At 48.1% G+C, this 17,459-nt stretch overlaps 1 protein-coding gene across 1 annotated transcript in view; it reads left to right on the top strand.

Annotated features, from left to right (window-relative positions):
* MDGA2 (MAM domain containing glycosylphosphatidylinositol anchor 2) overlaps nucleotides 1-17,459 on the top strand; it is a 372,105-nt gene that overhangs the window by 302,730 nt on the left and 51,916 nt on the right. Inside the window, exon 9 of the mRNA XM_060269123.1 lies at nucleotides 3,693-3,962. Within this exon, the coding sequence (XP_060125106.1) occupies nucleotides 3,693-3,962 (270 nt within the window). The remainder of the gene's footprint in view (nucleotides 1-3,692; nucleotides 3,963-17,459) is intronic.

Below are 17,459 nucleotides of genomic sequence, written 5' to 3'. Positions count from 1 at the left end.
CGACCCTCAGCAGTGCATGAAACTAATAAATACAAAAAAAAATAATAAAACAGGAAGGGAGAAGGCTCTTGTGCTCGACTCCTGCCAGGGGGCTTCTCTGCTTGGCCACTGTGAGAACAGGATGCAAGACTTGAGCTGAGATTCCTGCGTTGCAGGGGGTGGACTAGATGATCTATGGGGTACCCTCCAAGTCTACGATTCTGTGACTAGATGGGCCACTATCCTGACCCAGCAGGGCTCTTCCTGCCTTCTTATATTTAGGCCTAATTGAAGCTTGGTTTTTGGCAACTTATGGCCATCTTCATTGGGAGGCAGGTCTGTTGCCAGGATTCACATTGCAACACTGGGAAGCAGAGGCGTGGAGAGGAGGAGAGGCTCGCATCAAGAAGCCTCAACATTAATTGTAGGTGAGGTGCTGATTGTTCCCAGCAACCCGTCTGCCAGGAGCCCGCCTGGCGGATCTGCTGTGAAACAGCCCTTTGACAGCCTTCCTCAATTTCAATGGTTGCTGTTTGCAATCCTTGATTGAAGCAGGTTGCAAATTGTTCTGCTGCCTGAGGAATCAGCAGCCCCAGAAGCCAAAATCATAGCAATCTCCTTGCAGGAGGGGGCAGGAGGAAGGTTCCCCCTCACCTGCTGTGATCTTTCAAGTGCAAGGAAGGGATGGAGGTGGTGCTGTGGTCTAAACCACTGAGCCTTTTGGGCTCGGCGATCGGAAGGTCGGCGGTTCGAATCCCTGCAATGGAGGGAGCTCCCGTTGCTCTGTCCCAGCTCCTGCCAACCTAGCAGTTTGAAAGCATGCCAGTGCAAGTAGATAAATAGGGACCGCTGCGGCAGGAAGGTAAACGGAATTCCCATGCGCCATGTGTTTGGTTGCGCCAGAAGCGGTTTAGTCCTGCTGGCCACATGATCCACCTACGTGGCTCATGATTGTCTTACACTGCTCTGCCAGTGAACTAGGAGCTTCCCCAGCCAGACCCACCTGAAAACCCCAGTCCAGGTAGGCCTCCATCTCCGTCCCTCACATGGATCGATTACCGAAATTCATCAGAAGGGGGAAAATCTGCCTAGAGGATCTGTGATTTCAGGGGAGGGGGTGGGAAGAGAGTTAAGGAAAAGAGAAAGAACTTTAATTGCCCTCTCGAGGAATCAGAATGACCTGTAACTCTCAGCGCTGTTTAAAACCATCTAATCTCCTGCCTGTCAATCAAGCAGGTGCCTGGAGCCACAAAAGGTCTTTGCTCCTCCACAGGCTGGAAGGTTCTGGCCCATTAATAGCCTGAAGGCTGGAGGAAAGATGACCGAGGAGGGCAGCTTCTCTGTAGGGGCCCAGCAGAGGCAGGACAGCCAAACGAAGTGGCTAATGTGCAAAACTGAAGATGTGCGAAATTGGGAATGTCTCTTCTGTCATTTATTTGTTGTGAAAGGTTCTGCACTTAGGCAGAAGCAACCAGATGCACACAGATAGGATGTGGGGCACACCTGGATTGACAGAGGTACACAGGAAAAGCATCTAAGAGTCTTAGTCCTTATCCACATTCCCACTTGTCCTGCTGCTTCCTCCCTGGAGAAAACTGCTCTTTAGTACTCAATCAGAGCAAACAGCAATGCGAGTTTTCTCCAGGTGGACATTTGCTCTGAATTAGCACTAAAGAGTGGTTTTTCCCTGGGAGAGGAGAAGGGCAAGATGAAAACGGCTCAGACCGGTACTTTCTAGGCACAGGACGAGTGGCAGTGTGCCCATAATAGACCACAAGCTTAATGGAGGCCACAGTGTGCTGCGGCAGCAAAAAAGGCTAATGTTATTCTAAGCTGCATCAACAGAAGTCTGGCGTCTGGATCAAGGGAAGGAATAGTCCCACTCTATTCTACCTTGGTCAGGCCACACCTGGAGTCCACTTCTGAGCACCACAATTTAAGGATGATTCTGACAAGCTGGAACATGGGCAGAGGAGGGTGACCAAGTTATTAAACAGTCTGGAAACTGTTTAGCCTGGATATGTTTAGCCTGGGAATGAAGAGGCTGAGAGGAGATATGAGAGGCATCTTCAAACATCTCAAGGGCTGTCATGTGGAGAATGGAGCGAGCTTGTTTTCTGCTGTTCCAGAGGGTAGGAACCAATGGATACAAAGGAGAGGAAATGAGTTTCTGACATAATATTAGGAAGATCTTTCTGACAGTAAGAGCTGTTCAACAGTGGAATGGACTTCCTCAGAAGGTGGTGGGCTATCTTTCACTCAAGACTTTTCAGCAGAGGTTGCGGGGGAGGGGGGGTCATCTGCCAGGAGTTCTTTAGTTGTGATTCCTACCTGGGTCTCCTACTGCCAGAAAGGTCTTCCTGAGAGTTAGTTGGAATCTCCTTTCTTGCAATTTGAATCCGTAGTTTGAGTCCCACCCAGGATAGTAACAGCAGTGAAAAGAAACTGGTGTTGTTGTTGTTTTTAAAAAAAGTGTGTGCGTGTGTGTATAATCAAATTATTGTGCAAATACAAATGAAACGAAGTATACAAACATTTCAACTGAATGCAAAAAAAGAAAAGAAACAGAAAAAAAGAAAAAGAAAAAAGAAAACAAAGCAAAACAGTGCCAATGCAAGGTATATAATACAGTGGTGCCTCGCTTAACGAATGTCCTGCTTAACGAAATTTCCGCTTAACGAAAGTTTTTTTCTAGCGGAGGTTGCCTCGCTAGACGAATTCATTTTATGAAAAATTCGTCTAGCGAATCGCGGTTTCCCATAGGAATGCATTGAAATTCAATTAATGCGTTCCTATGGGCAAAAAATAAAAAAATAAAAAAAAATTCAATGCATTCCTATGGGATTCGCTAGGCGAATTTTTCGTTACAAGAAAAGACCCGTGGAACGAATTAAATTCGTCTAGCGAGGCACCACTGTACAAGGTTAGATATCTCTACCCAGATGCTGACCCTTCTTTTTATTATACTTTTGGTTTTTTGACTTCCATCGACCTCACGGTGGTTCATTTCCTATCACTAGAACAATTTCTCTGTATTTCAACATATTCCTCATCTTGGTATAAGGAGACACTTTCCCACTTACGGGTTTATTCTAAACACAATCAAATCTTGGTTGTTGAACCTTGACTCGATGGTCAGGTATTTAGACATTCCCATTCCTTCTGGGCTATTTTATTTGACTTGTTCCTTAAGGCTTCGGTCAACTTAGCCAGTTCCAAGGACTCGCTCTGCTTTTGTAGCCCTTCTTCTCTAGTTGGCATGCGCTCACTCTTCCAGTGCTTAGGAATAGCTAAAAGTGAAAAAGAAACTGTGAAATCCTTGTTGGGTAGGGGGGAATGTTGTGCGTGTGTGTGTGTGTGTGTGTGTGTGAGAGAGAGAGAGAGAGAGAGAGAGAGAGAGAGAGAGAGAGAGAGCGCCAGGAGATCTTCTGACTATTGAAGAAATTTGCTGATGAGTCTTCCTCTGTGCCTGGGATTGCTGCATCTGAGAAGGCTGTTGCTTAGTTACCCGGTTGCAGCTCCGCTTGTTATGTGACTTAATGTCTACTTGTGTGTAAAGCCAAGGTGCGGGGAGGCCTCTGTGTAATTTATAGGCCTGGCGACTCTGCTTTTTGTAGCTTCTGACCTAGCAAAACTCTCTGACATCATCACAACCGGTGTGGTTGACTGAAGAAAAGCTGCTGCAATGCCCTCTCCTCTCCCTCTTCTTGTAGATCCCCCGGCCGTGGAGCCGACCTTCCTGGAGATCCGGCAGGGCCAAGGCCGAAGCGTCACCATGACCTGCCGAGTGCTGAGGGCTTACCCAACCCGCGTCTTGACCTTCGAGTGGCGGCTGGGCAACAAACTCCTTCGGACGGGGCAGTTTGACGCCCAGGACTCCACCGAGTACACCATCCGGAGCCTTTCCAGGGACAGCTATGGGATTTACAACTGCAACATCATCAACGAGGCGGGGGCCGGGAGGTGCACATTTCTGGTGACAGGTAGGCTTCCCCCGTGCCGCTCGGTCTAGGGCTGGCAGGCCATGATGCCAAGGCTGCAGTGTGTACTCCAGCACATGAAAAAGCAGAACAGGTGCCTTCTCTCTTGGGTGCAAAAGATAGGCCACCTCCCTCCATCACTGCTCAATGTGGGCAGGCAGTGGTCACTTTGTGATGGAGAAAAAGCAGTGTGCGTGCGTTGAGAGCATGTTGTCATAATTGTGAGTATGTGTGTGGGAGAGAGAGGGAGAGAGAGAGACTCCAAGTGTCCCTATTTTCCAGGGACAGTCTCGGATTTACAGGATCTGTCCTGGCTTCTGATTAATAATAATATTAATAATAATATATTATTATTTATACCCCGCCCATCTGGCTGGGTTTCCCCATCCACTCTGGGCAGCTTCCAACAAAACATTAAAATACAGAAATCCATCAAACATTAAAAGCTTCCCTAAACAGGGCTGCCTTGAGATGCCTTCTAAAGGTCTGGTAATTGTTGTTCTCTTTGACCTCTGGTGGGAGGGCATTCCACAGGGTGGGTGCCACTACCGAGAAGGCCCTCTGCCTGGTTCCCTGTAACTTGGCTTCTTGTAGCGAGGGAACCACCAGAAGACCCTTGGCGCTGGATCTCAGTGTCCGGGCAGAACGATGGGGGTGGAGACGCTCCTTCAGGTATACTGGACCGAGGCCATTTAGGGCTTTAAAAGTCAGCACCAACACTTTGAATTGTGCTCGGAAATGTTGTTATTATCATCATCATCATCATCATCATCATCATCATCATCATTATTAGAATTTATATACCACCCTATAACCGGAGGTCTCAGGGTGGTTCACAGAAAAGGTCACAATATATAAAACCAAAATAAAAACAAGAAGACAATAACACACACCCCAAAAAAGAGCCACATTTTCAAAGGGCACAGGATGCCAATCAGTTCAACCAAAGGCCTGGTTTAAAAAGGAATGTTTTTGCCTGGCACCTAAAGGTATATAATAAAGGCGCCAGGCAAACTTCCCTGGGGAGAGTATTCCACCGATGGGGAGCCACCGCAGAAAAGGCCCTGTTCTCGTGTTGCCTCCCTCTGGACCTCTCGAGGAGGAGGCACGTGAAGAAGGGCCTCAGAGGATGATCTCGGGGTCCAGGTAGGTTCATATGGAAAGAGGCGGTCCTTGGGACATCCCTATTTTCACGGGAGAAAAGTTGGAAGGCATCCGGCATGTGTGTGTCGGAAGGACTTGCGCATTTAGGATGCAATTTAGACAAATTCATGGAGGGGAAGGGTAAAAAAAAAAAGGTAAAGGATCCCTGGACGGTTAAGTCCAGTCAAAGGCGACTCTGGGGTTGTGGCGCTCATCTCGCTTTCAGGTTGAGGGAGCCGGCGTTTGTCCACAGACAGCTTTCCAGGTCATGTGGCCAGCAGGACTAAACTGCTTCTGGCGCAACAGAACACCGTGATGGAAACCAGAGTGCTCAGAAACGCCGTCTACCTTCCTGCCACAGTGGTACCTATTTATCTACTCGCACTGGTGTGCTTTCAAACTGCTAGGGTGGCAGGAGGGAAGGTTCCGTTTGGGTTTGCATCCTCCTTGCTGGTTTCCTGCAGGCACCTGGTTGGCCCCTGTGAGAGCAGGATGCTGAGCTAGATGGGCCATGGGCCTGATCCAGCAGGCTCTTCTGATGTTCCTTGGGGTGAGGAGAAGGAATGTGCAGGAGGAGGGAGGCTATGCATCATCTCTGGATTGCTTGCCTTGAGCTCCGCTTTGGATTCCCCACCTTCCACAGAGATCTGAAAAGAATCCCTTTGACACGGTTGCTTTTGTGCTCAACTCCACTGCGTTGTCGGTAGCCCAAATTGCTGGCGCAGAGAGGAGCCGTGGGGGCCATTAACATCCCTCCTGCTTGCTGCCGAGTCCCTGTTTAATAGCTCTGGCACTCATCGCCCACCAATTTGCCACCCATTACGAGCAAACGCAGCTCCATCGCTCTCCCCCGAGGTGTATATTAGGCACTTGATCATCTTTATTTCCTCCTCGGACTGAAGACAGGCGGGAAGGACAGAGAGGGGTTTCTGGAGCCTGATACAACGGAGAGATGCGACCAGCCGATCATCGCTCAGGCTGTTCATTCAGAGCAGATTCTTCAACTGCGATGGGCAGCCGCCTGCAACCTGATGTTGTGCCTCCCAGATGTTGTGTGCTACTACTCCCAACTACTGTGGAATTGTGGCCCTGGGTTGTTGTTGTTTAGTTGTTTAGTCGTTTAGTCGCGTCCGACTCTTCGTGACCCCATGGACCACAGCACACCAGGCACTCCTGTCTTCCACTGCCTCCCGCAGTTTGGTCAAACTCATGTTCGTAGCTTCGAGAACACTGTCCAACCATCTCGTCCTCTGTTGTCTCCTTCTCCTAGTGCCCTCAATCTTTCCCAACATCAGGGTCTTTTCCAAGGATTCTTCTCTTCTCATGAGGTGGCCAAAGTATTGGAGCCTCAGCTTCACGATCTGTCCTTCCAGTGAGCACTCAGGGCTGATTTCCTTCAGAATGGATAGGTTTGATCTTCTTGCAGTCCATGGGACTCTCAAGAGTCTCCTCCAGCACCCTAATTCAAAAGCATCAATTCTTTGGCAATCAGCGAGCTCTCACTTCCATACATCACTACTGGAAAAACCATAGCTTTAACTATACAGACCTTTGTAGGCATGGTGATGTCTCTGCTTTTTAAGATGCTGTCTAGGTTTGTCATTGCTTTTCTCTCACTTTTCTTTTTTGGGAGAAAAGTGGCCCTGGGTACCAGTTGCTAAAAACCACAGGACAGGAGAGGGGTGTTGATTTCTGGTCCATCTGATGGGCTTCCCATTGGGGCATCTTCTTGGCAATTGTGAGAACCGGGTGATGGACTAGATGGGTGACTGGTCAGATCCAAAAGGCTCTTTTTATGCCCCAAAGGAAGGATGTAACTGTCAACTCAAGGGATATTAATGCCACCCAATTCAGCTTTGGGTGACTCTCCTTCTAGCCTAGTCCCCACATTTCTCTCACGTAGGGATGGAGGAAGAATTCAGTTCCATTTCCATGGAAAGTCAAACTTACTTAATTTGCACTTCCCGACACAACATACAGACTGAGGCACAGCCGCCTTTGGAAATTCACTTTCTTCCAAAATTTGCAGTCTTGTTCTCAAGACTAATGTGTACAAGAACAGATTTAAAGGTGCATTTTAAAAATGGATATATTGGTGAAAATGGATGGCGTTAAGGATGATTGCACAGCATTTTTCATGAGGATTTTAAAAAATAACAATCACAAGCCGATATGAAATGCACAGAACCAAATCTAAGATTGGGGGGAAATGATAAACGGAGCTTGAAATATTTTCCCATCCATACAGTGCAGGCAGGGCATCACCTTCTGCCCCCCCCCCCCACTTCCCAGAGTTGTTGACCTTTTTTTAGAAAAAATAAAATAATAGAAAATAATAGAAAAATAAAAATAGAAAAATAAAAATAGAAAATAGAAAAAAAGAAAAAGTAGAAAAAATAAAATTAAAAAATAAAAGGAGAGTTCCTTGGTTGTTGGTGAGGGGAAGGGGTAAAAAGCAGTCTCAGCAGCATCAGGCAGCTCTCCGGAGGCGCACGGGGAGTGTGGGCCTGGGGCCGCCTCCACTGAACAGCTGAGAGGCGCGGTGCAGTGGCCCCAGGCTCGCGCTCCCCGCACACCTCTGGAGAGCGGCCTGAAGCCGCTGATAGGCATGGAGGACGCAGCCCCAGGCTCGCGCTCCCCGCGCGCCTCCGGAGCTTTGCGCAGGGAGCGCTAGCCTAGGGCCGCCTCCACTGCACCTCTCAGCTGTTGAGAAGCTTCAGGCCGCTCTCTGGAGGCACATGGGGAGCGCGAACCTGGGGCCGCCTCACCCGCAGCACCGGGGGCAGCGGGCAGCGGGCGGCGGCAGGCTGGCCAGCGCCCCCTCTATTTTGGCGCCCTAGGCAGCTGCCTAGTTCGCCTTAATGGACGCACCGGCCCTGAGTGCAGGCAGGGTTGAATCAGGGATCCGCTCCCTGTCTCTCAGCTCTTCCCTACAAAGAGAGGTTCAGGATCGAGGCCCATTACCTGCCGATGCCTCATTCTGCCTGTTGGCACCCACTGCATCGAAGCATTATGGAACCTCTCATCAACATAACTTATAGATAGGCAGGGAAAAGTACACAAGCAAATGCAAAACCCTTGGATCCCTCTTTATCTTCTGTTTGGGAATGATTCCTGCCTTTACGTCGCAATCCTGGATCCTAGGCTGAACACCTCACTCGGTTTTATTGCATTGCAAAAGAAAAAGAAAAAAAGGGATATTGCAAACCATTGTGTGGGTTGTTATGAGATAACTTGTAGAACAAGGTCTTTAAAAAGAATCACGATTGTGCCCTCTGGCAGACAACTGTTTACAGAGTGGGCTCTGGAGGTTGCAAGCAGTCTTGAGTTCTTGTTGAGTGTTTTGTTTTCAAACCATGAAGGCCATTTCATGTCTGTGGGAGGGCTGAGAGGCTTCAGAACGTGAGATCCTGCTGCATTAGCCCAATGGCCCCTCGGGTCCAGCTCCCTGTTCTTACAGTGGTCCCCTAGATGCCCCCATGGGAATCATGCAATGGGATTTGAGCACAAGAGCTCTCCCCTCCTTGGGCTTCCAGCAACTGGCATTCAAAAGCATTCCTGCCTCCAACTGTGGAGCCAGAGCAGAGCCACCTTGGCCGGCAGCCATCAATAGGCTTTTTCCTTTTCCACAAATTTGCCTCGTTCTCTTTTAACGCCATCTAAGTGGGTGGTCATCGCTGCCTCCTGGGGAGGGGGGGGGCAAGGGCTGCAGTTTAACTAGGCGCTGCGTGAAAAAGTGCTCTCTTTTATCCGTCCTGAACCTTACAGCAATTGGCTTCAATGGATTTCCACGAGTTCTCGTATTACAGCAGAGAAAACCCTTTCTGTATCCACTTTCTCCACTCAGTACAGGACATGATTTTTATAAAGTGCCTCTTCCGTGGCCTTTCATAATTTCCTTGTTTCTCCTTGGAAAAGCCACATTCAGAAGGCTTGTGATATTCTTAAACAAGTTGCCAACTTTGGGTTCATCTACTTTTTTTGTCTATGTTTGTTTCTTTTCTTCTGAGGCCCCATTGAATCATAGAATCACAGAGTTGGAAGGGACCCCCAAGGGTCATTTAGTCCAACCCCTGTGATGCAGGAATCTTAGCTAAAGCATCCCTGACAGATGGCCATCCAAGCTCTGCTTATAACCTTCCAAGGAAGGAGAGTCCGCCACCTTCTAACGGAGTCCATTCCACTATCAAACAGCTCTTCCCACCAGAAAGTTCTTCCTAATGTCCTTCCTTTTTATAATATTTTTTATTAAGTTTTACATAACAAATTTAAATTCAAACATATCAATCACCCCCCTCATTTAGGAGTCTCTGAATCCCTTGACTTCCCTCCGCCCTTCCATGGTTACCATTATCAATCCACTTTTCCATCTGCTTATTTTATCTACATTATTAAAAGAATTATTAAAAGAATGTTGTCCATTTTCCCATTGTTTTTTGTACATTACAGGCATTACTCAAATCCTGCCAAAGTTTTGAGTTGTTTACAATGTTCTCTTAAGTACATTATAATTTTTTCCCCAGTCCTTCTTTAAATTCTTCTCTTCCTGGTTTCTGATTTTCCCAGTCATTTTTGCCATTTCAGCATAGTCCATCATCTTCCTCAGCCATTTGTCTTCATTCCATCTGTGGGCCAGTAATATCCATGCTGCTACTGTTGTTGCATAAATGAATATTCTTTTCTGGTCTCTTGGAATCTCTGTACCTAAAATGCCTAACCAAAAAGCCTCTGTTTTTTTCACAAATGTTATTTTAAACATTTCCCCCCCAACTCATTATACATCATTTCCCAGAATGCTTTAGTTATCTTGCACTTCCACCACGTGTGGTAGAAAGTGCCTTCTTTCTCCTTACATTTCCAGCAAACATCCTAGCATCCTTCCTAGCAAGTGTAGTGTAGTGGTTAAGAGCGGTAGACTCGTAATCTGGGGAACCGGGTTCGCGTCTCCGCTCCTCCACATTCAGCTGCTGGGTGACCTTGGGCTAGTCACACTTCTTTGAAGCCTCTCAGTCCCACTCACCTCACAGAGTGTTTGTTGTGGGGGAGGAAGGGAAAGGAGAATGTTCGCCGCTTTGAGACTCCTTCGGGTAGTGATAAAGCGGGATATCAAATCCAAACTACTCCTCCTCCTCCTCCTCCCCTCCTCCTCCTCCTCCACCACCATCTTCTTCTTCTTCTTCTTCTTCTTCTTCTTCTTCTTCTTCTTCTTCTTCTTCTTCTTCTTCTTCTTCTTCTTCTTCAGCTTTTAATCTGTAAGAAATTAGTGTATTCTAATATTTCTGTTGGAAGCCGCCCAGATGGGTGGGGTATAAATAATATATTATTATTATTATTATTATTATTATTATTATTATTATTCCTAATGTTTAGTCAGAATTTCCTTCCTTGCCATTTGAGTCCGTTGCATTGAAGCCATCAAAGAGCAAAGCCTCTTGCTTTTGAAGAAACAGCTCATCCCCCATAGAATTTGGGTTTCCGTTTGGCACCGGTGCCAGCGCCAAATGTCAAAACCATTTCATTCCAGGAGGAAGTGGTGTTGGTGGCTAAGGAGTGCCCTGAGCAGTGGTCCTGCTAGCAGAGATGGTGAACTTGTTACCTCATTAGAGCCATTGTTACCCCTCTAGCCCAGTGGTCGCATCAGACCCTGGACTGGCAGAAGAACATTCTGAACTCCTTGGAGAAGCAATTTGAGGCATCTTGGCCAGCCCCAGGGAGTCTCCCAGAACCCATGCAAGAATGCATTAAAAGAAATGAGACATTTTTTTAAAAAAAACTGCTAAAGTTCCCATTCCTACATTATGGGGGGTTGGGCTCCTTTCCAACTCCACAATTCTATGATTTCCCACCATGGACTCCATTACCACCCAAAGCCAGACCTATCAGATTGTTTTATGTTGCTTATGAAAGACTCCCAAAGTCCTGGACGATTTCAAAATGTGCAGAGTTCCACAGAAGCCACGGAAGCCACCAAAGGATGCTTGCTTTATTTATTTTTGCAGAAGGACCAAAATTCAGTGGGAAAGCACTTACCAGTATTTTCAGCGCAGATTGTTCCATTTGCAACCTTCAGGTTTTCAGAAGAAAGGTTGCAACAAGGCAGCATTAGATAAGAGGAAGGGCCACAGACAGTTAAACTATAAAGCACCTGATTGGCATGAAGAAGGTCTCAGGTTCAATCTCGGGGGCTTGGAACATTGTCTGTCTGGAACCCCCTGGTAGCTGGTACCCTCAAGTCCATTGAATACCTGAGAGAGATGATGCTGTAAATGATGGCACTGAACTGAATGTGTTTCCTTGTGGGGCCACGAGAACAAATCCCCTGTAATTCTCCCTTGCCTGCCATGGCCTCCCTTCAAAGGGAGATTTGATTATCAGACTGACTCTTAGTTATTAGCTTCCGCTTTTAAGTCCAAATGAAAGTTGGAGGCTATAAACCAGCAGGGTAAGTTTTAAGTTTCCATAGGAGCCTTAAGGACAGTTGCCACACTGTTTAAATCTCCTGGAAGGACAGGGAGAACATAAGTCTCTTTTTTCCCAGCTGTGCCATCCAGGGTGGCAGTTTCAGAGTCCTGCAGGCCATGTATCTGGTACCTCTTTGAAGCCCTGACCCTCTAACAGGCAAAGTTCAAACCAAGCCATCCTTCACCTTTGATGCTCTGAGGCTCTGGTTCAATTCGCCCAGCCAGTTTAACACATCAGAGCTCTCACAACGTGACCTTTTGGGTCCGGCTGAGTCATCCGGCAAATGCTCTGTGACGTCTTGGGCACCGTGTCGAGACCTTCATGTGCCGCCTCCTCGTTCAGTCGGCAGTTCAGAGAGCCAGCCTATGCAAAGAGATAAACGTTCTTCCTGGAGTTTGCCTGGCTTTTTAGTTTATGAGAAGAGGCGGTAAATGGGGACATGGTAGAAGTTTATCAAATAATGAGTTGGGAGGGCCCTCTAGTCCAAATCCCCTACAATGCAGGCATCTCAACCAAAGCATCCCTGACAGGTGGCTCATCCAACCTCTCCTTAAAAACCTCCAAGGAAGGAGAGTCTGCCACCTCTCATGGCAGTCCGTTCCACTGCTGAACAGCTCTTACTGTCAGAAAGTGTTTCCAAATGTTTAGTTGGAATCTCCTTTCTTGTAACTTGAAGCCATTGGTTCGATTCCTCCCCTCCAAAGCAGGAGAAAACAAGCTTGCTCCTTCTTCCATGGGACAGCCCTTGAGATATTTGAAGACGGGCATCATATCTCCTCTCAGTCTCCTCTTTTCCAGGCTAAACATACCCAGCTCCTTCAACCATTCCTCATAAGGCTTGGTTTCCAGACCTTTGAGCATCTTGGTTGCCCTCCTCTGCACACCTTCCAGCTTGTCCACATCCTTCTTAAATTGTGATGCCCAGAACTAGACACTGTATTCCAGGTGTGGTCTGACCAAGGTAGAACAGAGTGGGACTATGAATTCCCTTCAGAGCCAGAACACCCCTGAGGCAGGCTGAGGCAGCCGCTCAGGCAACAGAAGCCTATAGGGTGGCACCATAGGGTGGCACCCACTTGCAGGGCCGGTGCTAGGGTTTTTTGTGCCCTAGGCGAGATCACCTTCTGGCACCCCCCCTTAATAAAAACAATAATAAATAAATAAATAAATAAATAAATAAATAAATAAATAAATAAATAAATAGTAGAAAAAATAAAAATAAAATAAAAAACAGCTGAGAGGCACGGCGAGGTGGCCCCAGGCTCGTGCTCCCCGCACGCCTCCAGAGTTTCGCACGGGGAGCGTGAGCCTAGGGCCGCCTCCACTGCCCCTGTCAGCTGTTGTTGAGCGGCTTCAGGCCGCTATCCCGAAGCACGCGCCTCGGGATAGCGGCCTGAAGCCGCTCATCAGTGACAGGCGCGGAGGAGGCGGCCCCAGGCAGCACCTGGGGGGTGGCGGTGGGCGGCGGCAGCGGGCAGGCTGGCCAGCGCCCCCTCTATTTTGGTGCCCTAGGCAGGTGCCTAGTTCGCCTAAATGGACGTGCCGGCCCTGCCCACTTGGGTGCCCTGCCTGCCCTGCTACCACCACCAGTTGTGGAGATGCAGAGGCTTAAGTAGTGCTGGTTTCTGGTGAGATCTCGCCGAAATCTCACCAGATCTCACAGGAACCGACTACTGCTTCATGGGTACCACCACACAAACCAGGTCATAAAAGCGTCTGTGCCAGTGGGGCAATGCCATTCCTCCTTCACTTGATCTGGGCGTGATACTTCAATTGATGCAACCTAAAATGGGATTATTATTTTTAGGCTGCTGGATCGCAACCTACCACCTCAATTCCAATCTACCAAGTCTGGTTTATGAAATGGGCGGACATGTGCCAGGATTTTATATTTAATCCTGAGCCGCCACGCCACAATTCTGACTTCAGAAGACATCGCAGAATAGACAAGGAGAGGAAGGGTCTATAGACACATCAAACCAATCCCACGAGGAGCCAAGCTCGAAGGGGATCTTTTGTGGGTTCAGGAAAGCACAATATGGCAGCGAGGAGATATCTAATTATTTTGCAACAGACACAGCCTGACCAAACTACAGTCTGCAGGAATAACTAAAGGCTGTTCATTAAACCTCAGACTATTTAATACTGCGGGTTGCTTTATTTTTCAGTTATTAAAGCACTTGATCCGTCAATGACCTCCACACACCTAGGAGCTCCAGTTTAAACAGAAACGCACCAGTATCCCTCCGTTCACTTCCATCGTCACACTGACCTTGCAGCCACCGCAAAATGTCAGGGCAGGATTAAGGCCACCCTGTACATTTCCTCCCGTAGTCAACACTCTGTTTTAAGTCTTCAAAGCTTCCAGTAAATTAGCGCTGTGGATCTTTTCAAAGACGCTTTGCCACGTCTATTCGACGCAGCCGATACGCCGGTTATAGGGCTTTGTGTCTATGCAAGGTAAATCGGAAACATGACCCTGGCAGGCTGCCTCTCCATCGCAGGAGGTTCAGGACAGTAATTAATTTGTGTGTGGTTTGAATGGACTGGGCTCAAAATCCCAGTGGCTCATGAACTGGAAAGATGCTCCACACGACCTCCGAGCCTCGCAGGAACATTGTTCAGCTGTGGAGCTCCATCCATCTCTTGAGATAAGGTGGTCGGATGCCTGGGAGATAGAATCATTGAACTGCAGAGCTGGAAGGGACCCCGGAGTCATCTAGTCTAACCTCCCGCAATGCAGAAATCACAAGTAAAGAATCTCCAACACGTGGCCATCTGAGGGAGACCGTTCCACGATGGAACAGCTCTTGCTGTCGGAAAGTTCTTCCTGATGTTTAGCCCAAAACTCCTTTCTTGCCATTTGAAGCCATGGGTTCGAGTCCTACCAGGGCCGTCTTAAGCAGGTCGGGCACCTTGGTGCCGTGGTGCGCAGATCGCTCCGGCGCCCCCGCCCCGCCCCATTTCTTTCCGCGGCTGGTGGGCGGGCGCAGCACACAGTGTGGTTTCCACGCGGCTTTGCCGCGCAGCGCCCTCCTGCCAACCCGGCACCCTGGCGCCCCACGCCACCCAGCCTACCCCTAGAGCCGGCCCTGAGTCCTACCGTCCAGAGCAGGAGAGAACAAGCTTGCTCCCTCTTCCATGTGACAGCCTTTAAGATATTTGGATAGATGGCTATGTTGTCACCTCTCCATCTTCTCTTCTCCAGGGTCAGAGGGCTTCTTCTGCTTTGGCGATCCCTTGTAGCCAAGTAGGATTGTCTTCCATAAACACGGTTTTAACAACGAGTCCAGATCCATTTCAGTTATTAATGCTGATTTGGCAAAGCAGGCATCAGACAACACAGTGTTTGTCATTTTACAAAAAAATCATAATAATGAGGGAATATTACCAGAAGAGGAATCATTGTTTAAATAGTCTTCCAAATGGCTTTGTACCAAAACCATCAACTGCAGTGCAAAGATATGAAAGAGGTTCTGCATTTGGATTAATTTGGATTCCCTACAACAAGTATTACAAAGTTTGGTGTTGGGGCTCTGCCGAATTTTCGCATAACTGTGCCCCTGGAGGAATCAGCCGCTACAAATCAGAGAAAGAATTAGTGTTCCTGTGCTCAGAGCTTTCCATATGCATCTGGTTGGCAACTGTGAAAACAGGATGCTGAACTAGATGGGCCATTGGCCTTATCCAGCAGACTCTGCTTATGTAGTGACAGAAGCCTAGTGTATTTCCTTTTGTTTAGTTGTTTAGTCATGTCCGACTCTTCATGACCCCATGGACCAGAGCACGCCAGGCACTCCTATCTTCCACTGCCTCCTGCATTTTGGTTGCACCATAATTCAAAAGCATCAAGTCTTCGGCAATCAGCCTTCTTGATGGTCCAGCTCTCACTTCATACATCACTACTGGGAAAACCATAGCTTTAACTATATTTTGGCAAGGTGATGTCTCTGCTTTTTAAGATGCTGTGTAGCCTAGTGTATAAAGGTAAAGGTACCCCTGACCGTTAGATCCAGTTGCAGACGACTCTGGGGTTGCACGCTCATCTCGCTCTATAGGCCAAGGGAGCCGGCGTTTGTCTGCAGACAGCTTCCAGGTCATGTGGCCAGCATGACTAAGCCGCTTCTGGCAAACCAGAGCAGCGCACGGAAACGCCGTTTACCTTCCCACCGGAGTGGTGCCTATTTATCTACTTGCACTTTGACATGCTTTCGAAATGCTAGGGGTGGGCAGGAGCTGGGACCAGACAAATCTCTCTGTGTGTGTATATAGAAATATGTTCTATTAGGGTAAATTGCTTTGCAAAAAAAGTGGGTCTATTAGCCAAAGCTGCCTAGAAAACGTATTTATCAGCAGAAATTCTTGTTGTAATGCTGATGAATTTTCATGAGGATTTATAAAAATAATAATTTGCCAAGTTGCTGCAGGAATGTGGAGGGCTGGGTTTAAGATCGGGGTGGGGAGGGGGAGGAATGGGAGATTGAGAGACACTGAAATTAACGGATCTGTCCCTGGTCTCTAGGATAAGCCAGTGACACACTTTCTTTTTTTGCACTGGGAGAATGAAGCTGGAGTTGGGGAAACAAGATTGCTGGGGTTGGACTAGATGACCCCTGGGGGTCATTTTCAATTCTTTGATTCTGTGCTGAAGGAAAGGCAGATAAACCCCTGCTCTTTCCCTCTTCATCCAGCAGGGGTCACGTTTGCTTAGTTCTGTGGACTTTCTGTTCTCTGGGAAAAGGCAGGAGAGGAGCATCGAAGGAACTCGGTCCGCTCCTTAGGATTGCGCCTGCTCCACAGATCCCGCTGTGCACATCTTAAGTTTGATAATTGTATAATTAATGGGAGCAGCAAAAAGGGAGAGAGGATCAGTTGGTGCCGGAAGGTGGAGAGTGACTTGCAATGTGGAGAATGGTCTCCTCTAACAGACCTCGGCCGCTTGAAGATGTGAAAATCACCCTTTGCGTATCTAATTCAAACCGACGGCATGCCTTCCCCGTTGCACAGGCGGAGCAGCGGAATCTGCGCCTGCATTTATTACCAGCTTTTCATAAAATATATATTGCACCATAAAGGCCAAGCGGGTAATACAAAGCATCTTTCAGGCTGGCTGCAGCCGGCCATAACTCTCGGGGTAAATATACTGCTTTGTTTAGGATTTATAAACCTTCTGAGGAACCAAAACTTGTGAGGGGGTCAGCGAATTTGCCCCCCACCCATCTCCAGAACTGCAGTTTCGGGAACATCCAGGGCCCTAAACCCCACAAGGAGCGTCCAGGAGGCTCGTGGAGTCGCAGAGTTGGAAGGGACCCCCAAAGGCCATCCAGCCCAGCTCCCCTGCAGTGCGTTAATCACAGCTAACGCATCTCTGACAAGCTCCCTGCTGCAAAGGGCTGGTGCACCTGCCGCAGGTGATGCACTGGAAACCAAACACCTGAAACAGTTGTGTAATGAATCCTGAGGCTGGACCTCCATAAGAAGCTAAGAAGATCCTGCAGGATGAGGCCAATAGCTCATCTAATCCAACACTTTTTCCCCAGGGGCCAACCACATGCCCACAATGGTATTCAGAAGCATAAGTGGTATTCAGAAGCATTGCTCCCTCCAACCCTGGAAGCAGAGCAGAACGATGGAGCAGAACGATGTGAGTTTCCGACATAGAGAACAGGATATTGGACTCGATGGGCCACTGGTCCGATCCATCACATTCCTCTTGTGATCTTGTGCTCTTAGTGGTGATCCCAAAAGGAGCGAATTCTTGAGCAAAACTGTTCTCCCCACAGACGGCCATCTGTGATTCCTACTGCAGTTTGATGTGACTGGATGCATGAAAACGCTTTTTGGAAACGAAACATTCTCCAGACCCATTAGGTGTTATTCAAAACTTGACTTGCA

Source organism: Zootoca vivipara, chromosome 1 (genome assembly GCF_963506605.1).
Source record: "Zootoca vivipara chromosome 1, rZooViv1.1, whole genome shotgun sequence".
Lineage (NCBI taxonomy): Eukaryota > Metazoa > Chordata > Lepidosauria > Squamata > Lacertidae > Zootoca > Zootoca vivipara.
The sequence above is the reverse complement of the archived record's forward strand: the minus strand, read 5'-3'. Positions and strand labels throughout refer to the sequence as shown.